The sequence below is a fragment of the Salmo salar genome, chromosome ssa24 (genome assembly GCF_905237065.1).
Source record: "Salmo salar chromosome ssa24, Ssal_v3.1, whole genome shotgun sequence".
NCBI lineage: Eukaryota > Metazoa > Chordata > Actinopteri > Salmoniformes > Salmonidae > Salmo > Salmo salar.
This window is the reverse complement of record NC_059465.1, coordinates 17,178,283-17,196,816: the sequence shown is the minus strand read 5'-3', so window position 1 is coordinate 17,196,816 and position 18,534 is coordinate 17,178,283. Positions and strand designations below refer to the sequence as shown.

Sequence of the window (18,534 nt, the reverse complement as noted above, 5' to 3'; positions counted from 1 at the left end):
TTATCCCAGTGTTAGTCCTGTGTGTGAGGAGCTGAGGCCCAGGCTAAGGAGTTGGCCCCATGCTGGTGTGTGTGTGTGTGTGTGCGTGTGTGCGTGCAGGGATTTTTCTGCAGTGTAAAAGAATAATAAATACTTTCAGTGTGAACTTAAACAACTGAAACCAGAATATAAAGTATGTAGAAAAGATAATGGACCTATATATGTTTTATAATATAATCTTTGAGAACTAACAATCACCAAAATAAAAGCTAGACAGTCAGGGAAAATGTTTAATTACAAAAACAATGACATTGGCAGTATAGATTTTATTATGTTTGAGCAAAAAAAAAACAGCATTAGCAATGGCAAAATGAGTAGAATTTCAGGAAATTTGCTTTAAATCGGAATAAAAGTATCTCAGCTCCATGGCAGAATATGTAGAATCACAGGAAATTAGCTTTAAAACTGCAAACAATTATCTCAGCTCCATGGAGAAATTTGTAGAATTGCATGAAACTGCTGTAAAAATACAAACATTTCTCCGAAAATGTGTCTAAAATTCAGCCACGCAGAAGGCCCGACTTAAGCTCTCTTCCACACCACCTGCCACACCCACCACATAAGCCTTTTTGATCCAGAAAAAAACCTGTGTGTGTGTGTGTGTGTGTGTGTGTGTGTGTGTGTGTGTGTGTGTGTGTGTGTGTGTGTGTGTGTGTGTGTGTGTGTGTGTGTGTGTGTGTCTGTGTGTGTGTGTGCTTGTCAGAGTTTGCCTGCATTCGTGTGTTCATGCGACTGTGTGTATGACAAAGTATGAGTGTGTGTGACAGAATGACAGTTTGTCCATGTTGATGTTGATTCCTCCACCACCTTTTGAAGTCTCCCCAGTATTTCAGGAAGCAACAGGAAATAGGCAATAAAACCCCACAAGCGCCTTCCACACGCTGATGGCAGTGGCCCTAAAGAGCACTGACAGAGGGGCTTTGTCCTGCCAACGAGGGGGGCAGGATGGGAGGTCTAGAGGGCACGTCTGCCCCTAACCTAAATCAGCCACATCACAATACAGGAGAGCACAGTATATCACAGCATATAACCCTGGTCCTGACCCATACACATTCAGAGAGTCATGGCTCGTGGCTCGTTCCTCTGTGTCTCTCTTTGCCCCAGTCTAGGCCTAGTCTTTGGTTAAAGTTTGGCAATGGGTGATGGCTATGGGTGGGCCAGGCAGACTGGTGCTGTTTTAGAATTCTCCGTAATAGAGAACGTCATTGGCTCTTGACAGATACCAGCCTGGTTCCATCATTCCCACGTCTGGACTCTGATCTGAAGAGCTGTTGTCAGTCTGTTATTCCTGCTATGTTATCACTCATCTTTAGCTTCCCCCTACATACTGGACTCAGAGCCAGGGGATATTAGATGTGGCAGAGTTTTGTTAGATAATACTAAGATCATGAAAGGAGCTTATTTGTCTTCTATAGCTGAGGACCACAGGGTAATTTGTCATCTCTTCACAGACATTAGTATCTCCAGCCCCCTGCCCTGTAGTGGTTGGCACTGGAAACTCTCACCCACATAACACACCAGGACCCAGTCACGTGATGTTTTTACCCAGGTCACGGTCCAGTGACACTGAGTGGTGTGTAACCCCCCATCAGGAGGAACAACCGCTCCCCTACTACCCCCCTCATCCCCCCTCATCCCCTGCTCCTACAAGCATTTATCTCTCTGCATGGTTTTGGCAGCAATATGCTTTTCCCAGCGTTTAGCTAGGAGAGATAGAAAGGAGGTGAGAGGGGGAGAAAAGGAGGCCTTTTCAGGCAGGGAATGACAGACGCTTTATTAAAAGAGGCAGGGCCCTTTGAGAGACTCGCCCCCTGGTCCCTCCCCCCGCCCCGTGCGTCTGGCCCATTGTCACAGGGCAATGGCAGCGTAAATGCCCCCCCACCCGCTGGGCGCTAAGTCACTCTACAGACTGGAACAGACCTGCTCACACAGCACAGGCTTTCTCCACCCGAAACACCACGCCTTTTGGGAAATGCCTGGCCCGAGAATTGTTTTTATTGTCTGGCTGTCACAAAAAATACAGGAGGGACAGAGAGATGTGGGGAGACATGTATGGAAGGGGGGACAGCAGAAAAGAAGGGATCAACCTGGGGATGAAAGAGAGAGAATGAAGGGGGAGCTGGTGGAGAGTAGAGGGAGACAGTAAAGGGAAAGTGGCATGAAGAAAGAGAGACAGGGAGAGGTAGTGGGAGAGGCGACACAGTGTGAGACTGAGGGGAACATATTTGTTGATGAGTGTGTGTGTGTGTGTGTCTTTAGATACAGGCAGCATTCCTCCAGAGATAAACCCCCTGGCCCCCCTCACCCCCAGCCTCCCCTCCTGTCCCCTCCCCCTGGACGGGCCCTGTGCACTCAAGTGTGTGTGTCACACTCTCTGGGGGCAAGGGAACGATAGTAGAGTGTGTGAGTGTGTGTGTAAGAGAGACAGAGAGAAAGAGAGAAAAGCGGAGAGGGACTGGAGGGCCAACAGGCATGCCGGCCAAGATCATCACCTGTGGAGTGAGTAGAAACTGGATTGTGTTCCAATATCTGTCCCCTTCTTTCTTTCAGCACTCTAATCTCTTCACTCTCTCTTTCACTCTATCCTCTCTCTGTCATGCTACTGACTCTCTGCCAGTCTGTCTGTGGGTTTATCTGTCTGCTCTGTTTTTTTTTTTACTACAGTTTAACCATGTTGTGATCCCTAACTAACCTAAATGCTCCCCATCTGTCCATCTGTATCATCTTACTGCAAACTTTGATTAGACTATCCTTCTATTTTAATCCATTTACTTTCCTAGGTCATCATTCAGATTAGATTCACAGCTTGTTCAGTGCCATTCACCACGCTGCTCTCTGTTTCTCTCTCTCCACATGAACTATTTGGAGGCCTATCCCTCGCTTCCCTCTCTCTATTTGGTCTTCCCTTCGCTAATGAATCTGTCCATGTCTCTGTCTGTCACACAGAGAAAGGGAGTGAGAAAAGGAGTGAAGGATAGAGGAAATGGAGATGATGAGTAAAGAGAGGGTTGTTTGAGAGACACCGTGAAAACACACTTCTCTGTTCCATATTGAAGTCTCCTGATGACGTCTGTCTCATATTAAACAGATTCATCTTTCAGTTCAGTTTTCAATCGAATAGAATAGAACAACAGTGGCAGAACGTTGAGTGAATTATTTAACTTTAACTCTCTCAAAACAGAACTTCTGTCTGTTCATGTTCTGTCCATAACATTCATAGTATTTGGTGTCCCATAGCAACTACAGATCTCTGCAGGAAAGAGAGTCTATCTGGTTGTTTGGGAGTATATTAGGGAGTAACGGTGCATGTGTGTCTGCGATTAGGAGTGTGTGCATGAGAAGTGTGTGTGAGGGGTGTGTGTGTGTGTGTGTGAGGGGTGCGTGTCCTGTTCTGTAACACTCCTTGTGTTGTGACTTCTTTTAGTCTATCTGTAATGTGATGTCCTGTTGTGGGCTGTCTGTTGTGTGGGGGTGGTAAGTACATTGATGATCAGTACACTGATCTCATTAGCTACATTATTTGACCTTGGCTTCAGTGAAGCTCCTACATAATGCTAATTTAGGGAGCATGTAGATTCAAAGACACACAACAGAGAGCTAAGGTGTTCTGTCTGTATACTGTATAGCCAGTGAGATTGCTGTGTAGAAAGAGATTTCAGCTACAGCGATTATCATCTGGTTAAGGATGCTGTGAAGTGCCAGATGATGCGACCTTAAGAAATTTGAACGCTCCAAAGTATGTGCATTGTTGATAGTTGTGAGAGTGGGCTAAACATGTTGTACTGTTACTGTATCTGATCAAGTAGCCCTTCTCACTCACTCTGGTCCTCTGTCTGTCTCTCTTTTTCACGCGCGCAGCGCTCGCACGCACACACACACACACACACACACACACACACACACACACACACACACACACACACACACACACACACACATCGTTCAAAAGAGCTCAATGCTGCAGCCGTATTGAAACGTCAGTATAGAGATGCATTCAGCGATAGTCGGATCAAAGCTGTAGATCCACTGACTGTGCTTCTGTTTGATTTCACAGATGACAGCTCAGACTCCCACTGAATTCTCTACACACCTCACTCACTAACTCTCTTGGTTCTGATCTCACTCTATAGTGTAACCCCACAGTGACTACATTGCTAGCTGTTAACCCAATTACAGAACAAGTCTATTGCAACCATGGGACTTATTAGCGCTCTCTAGTTGATGCCATATAATTGCATCCTTGTTACCAATAGTAATGATAGTGTAACTACACAGTAGTACACATGAGGAATGCTTATTGTCTCTCTTCCTTCCAGTCTCTCTCACTCTGTATACAATCCCCTCTCTATTTCTATGGTTCCCCCAGAAAGATATAGGAAGTGTGAGAATGTAAACCGTTATTATCCGCATTTGATCAGAGGGTATAGCTGGAAGCAGACGGACAGACATATAGACTGTGTTGAGTGAGCGGTTGTAATTGCTCGGCCAGGTTGGTTCCTGTGTGTCCAGAGCATAGAGTCCCTGGGGGTCTCTGTCTGACTGGCTCCTCACCACAACACCACCACCCTGACCGGAAACAGCACGTTCACTCTGCAGCTAGCTCAAATAGGCAGAAATGGAGGGAGGGAGGGAGGGAGGCAGGGAAAGAAAATCAATATCCAGAACAAATACAAGTCAGCAAAAGAGGGAAATGGAATCGCTGTTTAAGATGTCTCTGCAGGAATATCCAGCGCATGTATGTTGTGGCCCTAGATAGGATGCTATAGCTGTACTACAACAGTTATTATTATGTGCTGGATTTGAGCTTGTCATATACGACATGTAAAACCCCTTATTGGCACCTTTCTGCTGGTGCACAAATAGCTGGGGTGGCATCTCAGATATGTATGATCTGCATCTGGTGTTGTGCCGGCAAATTTGTGATGTGCCGTGTGTGTGGGTGTGTGTGTGTTCTACACACGCTTCCTCGCGTTAATTCCCTGACGGGGGAGCTGTGTAGTTCAGGCTATCCGTAGTGCAGACTCATAGCTGGTTTCTTCATTAGTTAGTGGTTAGATGCCCGTATCAGCCTCACACACAGATCCATGAAACCATAGGAGAGGGAGTGGGCTTCCTCGAGATCAATGGCCGAGCCCCAGTCACTATCCCTGGCGGAACAATAGCCTGAGACCAGGCAGCTCTATACTGCCTCCGTGCACTGCTCCTCCTTCCTATCCTAACTGCAGCCTCACACTGTCCTGTCATCCAGGGCTTCAAGTAGAACCGTCACTTTTATAGCATGTCATCAAACACACACAGAGTGACGTTTGTGCCGTGGTTTCACACCTACTACTAGATACTGAGCGACAGTAATCCCTTACTGTTGAGACTACGCCTGGGACTCATAATGCACATGCACGCACGCACACACACACACACACACACACACACACACACACACACACACACACACACACACACACACACACACACACACTGCAGTACACCAGCTCGGCGGTGATGTCATACTGTCTGCCGCAGCACCAGAACACTGAGCGAGAGAGTCAGGGAGGGAGAGAAGGAGAGAAAGCAATGACAAGAGGGGGAAAATATAGGGGGAATGGAGGACAGGATTGTATGAGACGGGGCAAACAAAGGAAGAGGAAGGAAAGCTGGGTAGAATTAGTGAAGAATGTGAGGATTAGAGAGAGAGACAAGAGGTACAGTGTTTGCGTCAGTGTACAGAGCCTAAGGACAATGGGATACCCATAGCATTACAGTGTACTGTGATGCTAATGATGACATGCTGCAGGTTATTGTCTCTCCTTCCATACAGTAAAATTTCAGTAATAGAACAGTAGAGGGTGATTGATGATGTAGCTCCACTAACCCCAGCCAGTCCCACATCACTGTCCTCTCTAGGGCTTATAGGAGCTAGGCCAATGATGTAAACAAACCCTGGATTGCTGATACTATGTATTGGCGATTGAGAGGATTTCAAATCAAATCTAATTGTTTTTGTCACATGCGCCGAATACAACAGGTGTAGACCTTACAGTGACATGCTTACTTACAAGCCCTTAACCAACAATGCAGTTTTAAGAAAAATAAGTGTTAGGAAAGTATTTACTAAAATAAGCTGAAGTAAAAAAAAATACAAAAAAGCAACAATAAAATAACAGTAGTGAGGCTATATACAGGGGGTACCGGTACAGAGTCAATGTGTGGGGGCACCGGTTAGTCGAGGTAATTGAGGTAATATGTACATTTAGGTAGAGGTAAAGTGACAATACATAGATAATAAACAGAGAGTAGCAGTAGCGTTAAGAAGCCTTTTGGACCTAGACTTGGCGCTCCGGTACTGCTTGCCATGCGGTAGCAGAGAGAACAGTCTATGACTTGGGTGGCTGGAGCCTTTGGCAATTTTTAGGGCCTTCCTCTGACACCGCCTGGTATAGAGGTCCTGGATGGCAGGAAGCTTGGCCCCAGTGATGTACTGGGCCGTCCACACTACCCTCAGTATTGCCAAGCAGTTGCCATACAAGGTGGTGATGCAACCAGTCAGGATGCTCTCGATGGTGCAGCTGTAGAATCTTTTGAGGATCTGAAGACCCATGCCAAATCTTTTCAGTCTCCTGAGGGGGAATAGGCATTGTCGTGCTCTCTGTCTCACGACTGTCTTGGTGTGCTTGGACCATGATAGTTGGTGATGTGGACACCAAGGAACTTGAAACTCTCAACCTGCTCCACTACAGCCCCGTCGTTGAGAATGGGGGGGTGCTCGGTCCTCCTTTTCCTGTAGTCCACAATCATCTTCTTTGTCTTGATCACGTTGAGGGAGAGGTTGTTGTCCTGGCACCACACTGCCAGGTCTCTGACCTCCTCCCTATAGGCTGTCTCATCATTGTTGGTGATCAGGCCTACCACTGTTGTGTCGTCGGAAAACTTAATGAGGGTGTTGGAGTCGTCGGCCATGCACCCCTGAGGGGCACCCGTGTTGAGGATCAGCGTGGCAGATGTGTTGTTACCTACCCTTACCACCTGGGGACGGCCCGTCAGGAAGTCCAGGATCCAGTTGCAGAGGGAGGTTTTTAGTCCCAGGCTACTTAGCTTATTGATGAGCTTTGAGGGCACTATGGTGTTTTGAAGCCACCGATCAGCCATATTGACACTTCCCAGTAGGAGCAATCCTCTATGGGAATGAATGGAATTTTACAGTATTTCAAATAAATGTATTTTCTTGGTGTAGTGGGGATAGTAACATTAGTAATCTCGCAAAATGATACTTTAAGGAAAATGCTTCTTTTTTTTTTATGGTCTATTTTTTGGTTTAGTTCACATAGTATAATCTTTAAGTATGCATTAAGGTGTTTGTAATAAAATGAATGTAGCTTCCAAACACAGGATGTTGGACAGGCTTGTGCTAATGGCTGGAGTGGAATAGGTGGAGATGGAGGAGCGGCGGCTTTAACCCCAATGCGCTATCAGTCATCTAGTGTATATATAAATCATTGAGCTAGACCCACCTCCATCTCCATCAGAATGGGTTAGTTAAGATAAGCATGAGGATTTACAAGACAATAGAGGATTGTGTGCGTGTGCGTTTGTTCATTCGTGTCTGTGTGTGTGGATTTGTGTCAGACAGGATAATGAGCGAGTAAAGTTTGTTTACACTGAGAGTGGTGTTACTCTGTGGAAGTCTGGCAGGCAGGGTTTGGGTGTGGCCTACAGAGTGCCCCTTCCACTCTTATCTGACTGCACCAGACATGTACCTCTCCCTAACACCCACCACTACAGTCCATACTATCTTACTCATGTACAGTAGAGAGGCCAGATACACAGCAACATAAACACACTGTAGTGAACAGTAAAAATGTGAACAACTTGTGTAATTGACATTCAACCAAGTTATTGACCTTGACATGGAGGGCTACTGTTAGTGTAGGGATAGATCATGTCAGACTTCTGTACTTTCCCTGTGCTGAAATCACCCTCTGACATCTGAACTTTGCCTGACCTGGGCCAAGTTGGCCGATGTCCACCTTGTAGGAGTGCATTCCAGAAGGTCAAGTTTGTGTGTGTGTGTGTGTGTGTGTGTGTGTGTGTGTGTGTGTGTGTGTGTGTGTGTGTGTGTGTGTGTGTGTGTGTGTGTGTGTGTGTGTGTGTGTGTGTGTGTGTGTGTGTGTGTGTGTGTGTGTGTTGTGTCTTCAGCTATTTTTGCTCAGTGGTGAAAAGATGTTCTCTGAGTCACCATGGCAGTGAACACACAAACACTCACCATCAAACAAATTACTCTCTGACCAGCTATATGTATGTGGACAGCATATATTTGAGGCTAAGTAGGTTTCTACACGTCTGTGCACATGCACGCACGCACACACTCACAAACACACACACATATGAGTATCTATTTCTGGGAGGAGGGTACCCCGCTACGGTAATCTTAACCCTGGTAACAGGTGGGTTTGTGGGTTTGTGGGTACGACAGGGAGAGTGATTGGGTTGTATTAGGGGGGTCAGTTTGTTGTACTGAAGAAGGCTGGAGGGAGGGGATTTGGGGGCTATCGCCTTTCTCACAGTGGGAGAGACAGAGTAGGCCATTAGAGGAAAGGCCAGAGAGGAAAGAGGCCATGGCTGACCAGGACAACTCTGTCACTGTGAGTAACTGACTGGGGAACTGAAAGAGAGGCACACAACACTGGCTGCTTATACAATCATATAGCCTTGCTGTTTATCTTCCATAGATAACTAGCTTGCTAAAAGACAGTCCGGAGGCTCCATACAGAGGGTGTGACGCAATTGCGGAGCCTCCGGAGGCTTGCTGATGCCAAATCAACCTCCGTACCACATCTTCCTTTGACAAATTCCTTCACAATAGCTCTGTTCTGTTCTGCGAAGCGCAAGAAGTAGGAATGCACTGACTGCTGCAGAGGCCCGCATCGCAGAAAAATGCTGTGTGGCCAATACAGACTGGATTGACCATAAATCAGCTTTAAGTGCTAACAAGTGCTAAGTGCCGTTTGGTGTTCACTCCAAGATGACTGTCTCAGCCTCAACTTTCCACATGGGACAGCAGTTGATCAAAACTGTCTTTAGTGTGGTTATAAAAGGACAGTGCATGCGTAAGTCTTTATACGTTTTGAATATGTATATGTGCATGTCTGTGTGAGTGTGCATTGTTCAAGGTCTTGTACATGAGAAAGTAAAGGTCTCGCATAGAGTTTCCAGAGTCACAGTGTGAGGGTGTTGACAGACAGATGGAGATGGTTAAGGAATGAGGAGAAAAGTGATGGAACGCAAGGATGATCAAGTGGAGGGAATACTTTTAGGAACAGGTAGGTCACTTAGTTCTCTTAGACTAACTACATTTCCCAGAAAGCACTGTGGATTTTACTTTAACTGGGAAGGAGCGGTGTTAAACAAGATTACATGAACTCTTAAGTAGAAAGTTGGAAACATTGTGACTTTTTCCTTGACGAATCTCTAATCTAGTGGCTGAGAGAGAAGTGGTTGTCTGTGCTCAGGCTGTGGAGTTAGCTACCACACTCAAAGGCCTACCGGTCTGTCGCAGGGAAATGCTCTGAAAGATTCGCTGCTGAATATAGCTCTCTCACTTTCTCAGTGATCCCCTCTCTTTCCCTCCCTCTCTTTTTTAGGCAGTCTTTTCTTTGCACAGAGCTGCACCACTTGCACTAGTGCTCCGTTGAGGGGTGAGGGTTTGCATCATTAGTTGCCATGCCCACGGCTTGGGCATGTGGGTCCTCATTCTCTCTGTTACCACTGTCTCAAAGGAGGGTCAGTTCCAGTCACTACTGAATGGGGGCCAATGTCACTGTGGCAGTGTGTGTTGTGTAACTTGTGTTGAACACATTTTTGAGTCACTGTGTGTGGTCGCACTTGCTTGGGTGGGTATGTATTTTCATTTCTAAGCCTAACCAATATGTGCAGTGTGTATGTTTTTGTGTGTGTTTGTAATTCTGTAGGTGGCTGGGACTTCGGATCACAAAAAGTGGTATGACGGTTGCTCACGATCTTATTCACGTTGATTAATCCCTGGCCATGCTTTGGTCAGAAACCAGAGAGAAAAATAGGGATGAGCGAAGGAGAATGAGAGCTGGACAGACGGAGTGATACCACATGTAACGACCTAGACATTGAGCAAATGAGGCCTGAGGAGTGTGGGAATAATTGATAGCGATATATACTGTAGATAGACTAATGGTGGGGGAAGGAGGGTTTGCCGCAGTAGACCCTCTCTCCCTCATCCAACTCTTCCCCCCCTTCTCTCTCCCCATCTCCCACTCTCCCTCTCTCTCTCCCCATCTCCCTCTCTCGTTCTCTCTCCTCGTCTCCCTCGCTCGTTCTCTCTCCTCATCTCCCTCGCTCGTTCTCTCTCATCATCTCCATCTCTATCTCTCTTCCCCTCTCCCCATGTCCCTCTCCTCATGTCCCTCTCTCTATCTCTACCCCCTTTTCTCTTATCTCTCTCTCCATCTCTCTCCCTCTCCCTCTCTCCCTCTCTCTCTACCGCTCTCTCTCTACCGCTCCCTCTCTCTCTCTTCCCCTTTCCCCATGTCTCTCTCTCTCTCCCCATGTCCCTCTCTCTGTCTCTCCCTCTCTCTCATGCCGCATGAGTGATCCTGTTTCAGCACCCCTGTCTGAGAGAGGCATGAAGCCCCCAGACACAAACAAAACAGAGACTTAACAGGACCACGGCATGTGCTAGACCTTGAGCAAGAGCATTCACTAAACACACACCCTACTACCCCAGAACACCAGCCAGACTGCCAGCCAGAGCACTGGGCAGAGCAGACACACACCAGAACACCAGCCAGACTGCCAGCCAGAGCACTGGGCAGAGCAGACACACACCAGAACACCAGCCAGACTGCCAGCCAGAGCACTGGGCAGAGCAGACACACACCAGAACACCAGCCAGACTGCCAGCCAGAGCACTGGGCAGAGCAGACACACACCAGAACACCAGCCAGACTGCCAGCCAGAGCACTGGGCAGAGCAGACACACACCAGAACACCAGCCAGACTGCCAGCCAGAGCACTGGGCAGAGCAGACACACACCAGAACACAAGCCAGACTGCCAGCCAGAGCACTGGGCAGAGCAGACACACACCAGAACACCAGCCAGACTGCCAGCCAGAGCACTGGGCAGAGCAGACACACACCAGAACACCAGCCAGACTGCCAGCCAGAGCACTGGGCAGAGCAGACACACACCAGAACACCAGCCAGACTGCCAGCCAGAGCACTGGGCAGAGCAGACACACACCAGAACACCAGCGTGTCCCCCGGTCTTATCACCTACTGTATGTGCAGAGGTAAAGCAAGTCTCAGATGTGAGAGGCTCAGAATGAGGCTACGGTTTGCATCCTAAATGGCACCCCATTCCCTACTTTTGACCAGAAACCTATGTAGGGAATACTGTAGGGTGCCATTTGGGACACAGCTAGTTCAGGGGGACGGGGATGGAGCCTGGGACAGAGGCTCTGTCTGTCTTTATGTGGATGCAAATCACCTGCACCCCCTCCTTTAGGGTCCCCAGCCTGCCAGGCCTGCTTCTGATTGGCCAATGGGAGGGGGCTGGCCCAACTGTCCTATCTTGTTCAATAACAGCGTGGAGGGAGATGAAGGAAACACCAATGGAAAGCATTTATAGTCTTGTACTGTCTGTGTGTCTTTTGACTTTGTGTGGTTTTGATTTGAAGGAAGGTTTCTGACAATAATATACATATCTCTCCATCTCCCTCTGTCTTCCCTTACACCTACCTCTCCTTCTCCAAACTCTCTGTGCCTCTCTTCACCCCCCTCTATATCTCCCCTTTCTCTCCCTCAGGCTGATGCTGTCACTAGTTTTCTGCGGGCGGCTCGTTCTGGTAACATGGACAAGGCCATCGACCATATAAAGAACGGCATAGACATCAACACAGCCAATCAGGTGAGAGAGCTGCAAGGCCCGGTAGCCAATCAAAATGCTTGTGGAGAGTACATTAATACATGTCTCCAAACTCTGAGATTCATTTTGGATTCACCAGGATCAATCAAAGCCTTCCTGTTTGTAAAAGTCTCAATCAGCTAATGGAACTGATTTATTACACTCTTTCATTTCATTTGTTCATTTACGTTGGCTGTGGAACTAGTATTTCACAATGTTGCGTCATCATACTGCAGCGCTAGGATAATGCATGAATAAAAGTATGAAAACAAGTTAGCTACTGTATAGGCACGTTAGGTCAAATAAAGATGAGTCATCTTTCAGACCATGTCAAAACAACAGCGCGAGCACACACACACACACACACACATACACAGGAAGAGTCTTATCAGCAAAGTTCAGATGCAGTGTTATGAAGGGAGAGCAGGAATGGATAGAGGGAAAGATAAAACATGGAAGAGCAGGAAATGGCAAGAGAGAGGGGGAAGAATATTTTAGAGTCACTGGCTAACATTCATGTTTTTTTATCTTCCAATGCAGTGCAACTCTAAATCTAGTCAGTCTACTGTATCTTAGTCTATGCCGCTCTGACATTGCTCGTCCATATATTAAGATATTCTTAATTTCATTCCTTTACTTAGATTTGTGTTTATTGGGTATATGATGTGGAATTAAATATTACTTGTTGGATATTACTGCACTGTCGGAGCTAGAAACACAAGCATTTTGCTACACCCACAATAACATCTGCTAAACATGTGTATGTGACCAATAAAATTTGATTTGATTTTTGATTTGACTTGTAGGTTATGCCACAAACACATGTTACAGAAGCAATCTAAGAAACTCTTATGTTGATAAAATGCTGAGTGTTACTGTGAGATGGATGTAATGCACTGGTGTACTGCACGCCACCAGTTTGAAGCTAAGACATTGACAACAAATATGGACATTGTAAAATAAATAAAAGCGTGTAAAAAAAAAAAATAGAAAGGATATTTCATGCTGAAACCCTGATATTAAACACCATTCAGTAAGTTGATGGTTTATATTTACTGTAGGACAATGCTTTGTCATTCCATTTTCTGTTTTAAAAGAATCTTATGTAATTATTTCATATATTTTAGATGTGATAAGGCCAGAGAGAGGGCCAGAGATAATTACAGATCCCTCTGATAATCTGAAGTAAACCCAAAAGGGCCCCTAAATGTCTTGTGATAGATTACAGAAAATCCTTGAAAGATACCAAAATTCTGATAGTTTACTGGTACATTTTGAAAGTTTACAGTAATTTACCCTCCCTTTGCAACCCTAGACATGAACCTTCTTATGATGGGATAAAGGTCCGCCATTTTGGTCAACCATGGTTTGCCAGTGCTGTGATTGGATGTTGTGTAAAATAATACATTTTAAGAATTTATCTGCAATGTATGTTTGTTAGCTAGCTAGCCAGTCAGTTTTAGAGAAACTATACCATAGATGTTTCAAATGAAAAGCGGTACACCACTGATGTAATGATCCTCTCTGTTGGACTGAGGTGATTGACTGCATCCTGAATGGCACCGTATGAAGCAGCAGGTAGCCTAGTGGTTAAGAGCATTGGGCCAGTAAGCGAAAGGTTTGAGTCCCTGAGCCAACTAGGTGAAAAATCTAACGATGTGCCCTTGAGCAAGGCGCTTAACTCCAATTGTTCCTGTAAGTCACTCTGGATAAGAGTGTCAGGTAAATGTAATAATTCCCTTCAAAATGCACTACTTTTGACCAGGGCCAATAGCACTACATAGAGAATAGGGTTCCATTTTGGACTCATCCATCGTCTCTCTCTTGGCTTGGAATGTGTTTGATGTGATATCAGCCAGCAGAATATCTGTCTTGGCTCTGGGTCCAACTCAGTGTACAGTGTGTTCTGTTCTGCTCTGCTCCAATACCTGCTGTGTGGATTGTCCCTGACTGTATGTACTGTATATCATTGTTTGTCTTGAATGTGAATTACTGTGTAAGATTTAAGTGTGCAATATGTGTGTGTGTTTGTATGATATGTCTGGACTGCGTGTGTGTGTGTGTGTGTGTGTGTGTGTGTGTGTGTGTGTGTGTGTGTGTGTGTGTGTGTGTGTGTGTGTGTGTGTGTGTGTTTTGAGGCCCAGGTAGCCAGTCTCTCTGTAGTAGGTGACAGGTACGGAATAGGGGGATTCGGGGGAAGGTGTTAAATAGGGTAGGGGTTACTCCTCAGGCCCATCTCCTCCATCCTGCCTGCTTTACCCTGATGGCTGCTCCCATGGTGGCCAGAGACAACTACGCCGTGAGGGGGATGAGGTTGCCTATAGGCCATACAAACAGGGCAGCAGTGTGTGTGTGTGTGTGTGTGTGTGTGTGTGTGTGTGTGTGTGTGTGTGTGTGTGTGTGTGTGTGTGTGATTCTCCAGCTCATTAGGCCAGCTTAGCCATGGTTTGCTAAACACTCTACCTCTGTTCTATAATGCTGCCAGCGCTAATGCTACAATCAAGATTAGCATCAAACACATTCCCAGGTTAAACGCTCATAACGAACATAGGATTCAATACATGCATACAAGTAGGTGTAACGAGACCTCAGGCTGCTGAAGAGAGACACCCTGTGGACAAACAGGAACCCTACAGCCATAACCAGTACATTTTATCTGCAGTCTCAGGTTACCATTGACAGCCATTCTCCTTCAAATCATGTATAATGCAATGTGTGTCATTTCAAACCAAGTCTGTATTAGTGTTTTGGAATTGTCTCAAGTGTTTTGAGTGTGGTTGTGAAATTGGATGTGATATTGGTAATGTGTTGTGTGTGTGTGTCTCCCAGTGTGTTGTTGTTGTGCAGAGTGAGGGGTCAGCCTGATGGAGGTTCGGTGGAGGCTTGGCTGTGGCAGTCGTGTCTCTTGTACCCAGTCTGAGTAGATACATCTGCCATGGGCTAGCTCACCGACCACCCAGCTGCACTGCCTCTCTCCCTCCCCTCCCTCCCTACCGACCTCCCTCCCCCTTCCTCCTCAACCCTCCTCTCCTCACACCCTCATAACCCCTCAAGTTATTTCTCTCTTAAGCCCTCTACTTATTTCCCCCCCTCCTTTGTCATTCTCTTTATCCCTCATGCTCCATTTCCCATCTCTGCTCCCCCCGCCCCACCCCCCCGCCCCTCCAGTCTGCAGTAGAGTGATGGTGTGCTGTGGTCTCTCCACTCAGAGGAATAATATCAGTGGTGTGGGAAAGGTCCAACCTCACATGTCCTGTGTCACTGAAGGAAGGCTGTGTGAGGTCAGACCTATCTCACACAGCTCGTATTCTTCCCAGCCCCGAGACCACCGGCCTGCCATCCCCCTCCCATCCTCTTCCTCCTCCTCACCATCATCATCATCATAATTCCAGCCACTGTTATTGCTAACTGAGCACTGTTAATCTCTAGTAGATGCTGTATGTGTAGAGGCTGTTTGTCTTGACCATACGGTACAGTTGGACTCAGTTACATACTTTAGCATTTTATACATCTAGGAAGAGCTGTATAATAAGCAGAGCAGTTCTTGTCTGGGGATCTGATCTTTTGGTGTGTCTCAGGGTGCTGTGTGAGATTGCGTTCAGTGTCTGGGTTCTGACTTGTTGGTGTGATTATGGTGTGTGAGAGCGGAGTGTGTGATGGAGGCCCAAAGGTCTGTGTTTTTTAGTTCTGTGTGTGCAGTGTGTGTTAGGGACCCTACAGTGTGAGGTCTCCTCTTCTCTCTCTCCTCCCTCAGAATGGGCTCAACGGGTTGCATCTGGCCTCTAAAGAAGGCCACGTTAAAATGGTGCTGGAGCTGCTACATGGAGGCATCGATGTGGAAACCCAGACTAAGGTACTCCCACAACCTCCTGCACTATACCACATTACCACTCATGTACTCCACAAAGCCTATGCCACCACCAAAGTACAATATACTGCATACTCAAATGATTCTACTTACCGTAAAACTTCAGTTAAACGCTGAGTCTCAAATAGCCGGGCAACAGCATACAGGTCAGCAGATCAACGGCTGTTTCAAATAAATGCTGGGTCTAAATTAATTGCTAACGAGGTTACCATGAATTACCATGAATTGTTTAGAAGATTTAATGTTTGATTTGTTACAATTCAGTAAAAAAATTATGGCAATCATCCGTTTTTATCGCCAGTAAGAAACTGCTAACCAGTGACTGCTAACAGCTGAGAACTGCTAGCTAACTGATAGGCACAAAAAAAAGTCAACGACTTCGGGAGTACAGACCCCCAGAAATCTGCCAATCGACCTCTGGTGAAAGTAAGAACTGGTGAAAATGCACAATTAAAGAGGAGAATAATTATTATGTCAAATAAGTAATTTTTTCCTAAATAAAGGCAAAATAAGACAAAAGAAATGTGACACAGTGTGTAAATGATAACACATTACCGCAGGAAATTAAGAAATTGATTAGATTTCTAGAATTAAAACAATTAACTTCGCAAATGAGCAAAAGCTGTGTGCATTAAGGAAATAGACACCTAGCCTGTTGTGTTCAGTGATTTAAGCAAATAAACGCATGGGCTATGAATTGAAGTTTTACGGTATTAAAGCGTACTACTACTTACAAGTACCACACTACTTTAGATGCTTTCATACAAACACTATGTCTCATGTCTTCTCTTGTCCTGTGCCTCCACAGAAAGGCAACACAGCTCTGCACATTGCTGCCCTGGCTGGGCAGGAGCAAGTGGTGGCAGAGCTGGTAAATTACGGGGCCAACATCAATGCCCAGTCCCAGGTGAGACCCCCACCAGTGTCAGAGGAGACCCCGACCCCACTGGCAGAACCTCCTGCAGAAGAGCCACCAGCCACAACGGATACACATACAGTTAGATACAGTTATAATACAGTTATGCTGCATTATACTGCATGGAACTCAGGGTTTGGGGTCTGAATTTCGGAATGTATTTCGATTCAACCCACGAATTGAAATTTGAATTTGAATTAAAGGAAGTATAATTTAATTCAAAGAAATTCAACTGAGACATGAAACATGAAAGTCTCATTCCTTTGCCACATCTGCCAGTTATTACTAAAAATAATTAAGATACCATTTCAACATAAGCTTGATTATAACTGACATTTTTCATCAGCATTTTGATTTGTATTTTTGTCATGAAATGTTAGGTAGTTCCCTTCCATTCTGGAGTGTTTGAACTAATGGGACATTTATTTTTCCCCCCAGATATTTAATAACATGTAAGTAAATTATGAATTATTACAGACAACCTACAAAATGATCTTAGAATATTTCCATACCACTGTAATTATTTAAAACTTAAACTTAAAAATGTATTTTTTCATTATGTTATACATAGTATAGCACTGTACCATACATGATGTCAAAATAAATATTTGTATAGTGAATTGTAGCTATTTGAATTTCATTGAATTTCCTTTAATTGTACTTAATTGATTTCAAATTCAATGCAATTTTTGCTTCCTGTGGGATGTGCCCAATTCAAATTCAAGTATTGCTGTGAGCAGCATTGAGAGCAGCATTAACAGGGTCCGAGTAATAGAAATAGCAGCTCTTGGTCACTCGTCGGGCACTCTGGCAATGAAATGGGCAAAGGCCATACCTTTAAGCATGTTTACCAATTGCACGTTTTCCAAATTGCACGATTCTACCTCTAATACGTGATGAGGTATGTCTAATACATGCTACTATGTTACTGCCATAGACTACTGTCCCTTCCAACTTCATGTTTACCAAATTCCATTCCCTTAAGTCCTACGGTTCAATAGTTATAGCCTTCAGTGCACAGTAGTGCCTCAGTAAAGGCCATCTTTATCCACAACACATTTTCCTTAGCAATTTAGCTAGGGACTAGTTTGGAGATTCTACATATCAAATATTCAGTGAATCTGAGTTGTGGTTCATGTGAAGAAGAAATGTTAAATCATTTTAGCATTAGCATTACATTAGCACTTTTTGGTCAAAGTTAAATGACCTGTGTTTTCCATGTTATTTTAAGATATCAACACTAAACTACGTACATATCTTCAGGGACATGTTGTCAATCACCTGTACGAGTTGGATTTGATAGTTTGGGCAAATGTTTTGAATGTGTTTTGGATGTGTGCATGGTTTTTAATTAACTGTAGTGCTACATTACCTAGGGGCCAATGAGTGCATCATAGGTACGCATGATGGGTTCTACCATCCTGCCAAATTCTACAGCGTTTTACCCATGTGTTGTTGAGATATTGACCAAAAGGAAAAATGCACAAAGAAGAACACTAACAAAAGCAATAGGGTTCCTGCACCTTCGGCGCTAGGATCCCTAATTAAAGAGAGCTATTTTCAATAAAATTCAGAATTGACCCCAACCCTGATTGAGTAAAAATAAAGAAAGAAAGTCGCACAGTCTACTGTATATATGCTCATGAATTTGTTGGGAGCATTTATAGTGCATAACTTTCTTTATTTTTACACAGTTTCAGTTTACTATTCCGTTAGTCAGCACCTCTACTAACATTTTTGGGTGTGCATAAACTCCTGCATTTGGCCCAACTCCCGATTGA

General features: G+C 45.2%; 1 protein-coding gene across 16 annotated transcripts in view; it reads left to right on the top strand.

The window, feature by feature from the left end:
• The window catches only part of LOC106585259 (ankyrin-1), a 178,871-nt gene that overhangs the window by 110,058 nt on the left and 50,279 nt on the right, over positions 1–18,534 (top strand). For 8 of the 16 annotated variants that reach the window (XR_006761722.1, XM_014171272.2, XM_014171281.2 and 5 more), the window contains exons 2-4: positions 11,871–11,972; positions 15,724–15,822; positions 16,646–16,834. Coding sequence is in view for 13 of the 16 variants with exons in the window: in XM_014171272.2 (XP_014026747.1) it covers positions 11,871–11,972; positions 15,724–15,822; positions 16,646–16,834 (390 nt within the window). In the remaining 3 variants the exon portion in view is untranslated. Of the gene's footprint in view, positions 1–2,338; positions 2,539–3,364; positions 3,514–8,543; positions 8,676–8,748; positions 9,141–11,870; positions 11,973–15,723; positions 15,823–16,645; positions 16,835–16,954; positions 17,206–18,534 lie in introns of those variants that run through there. The other 8 variants (XM_014171276.2, XM_014171275.2, XM_014171277.2 and 5 more) reach the window with 7 other exon arrangements.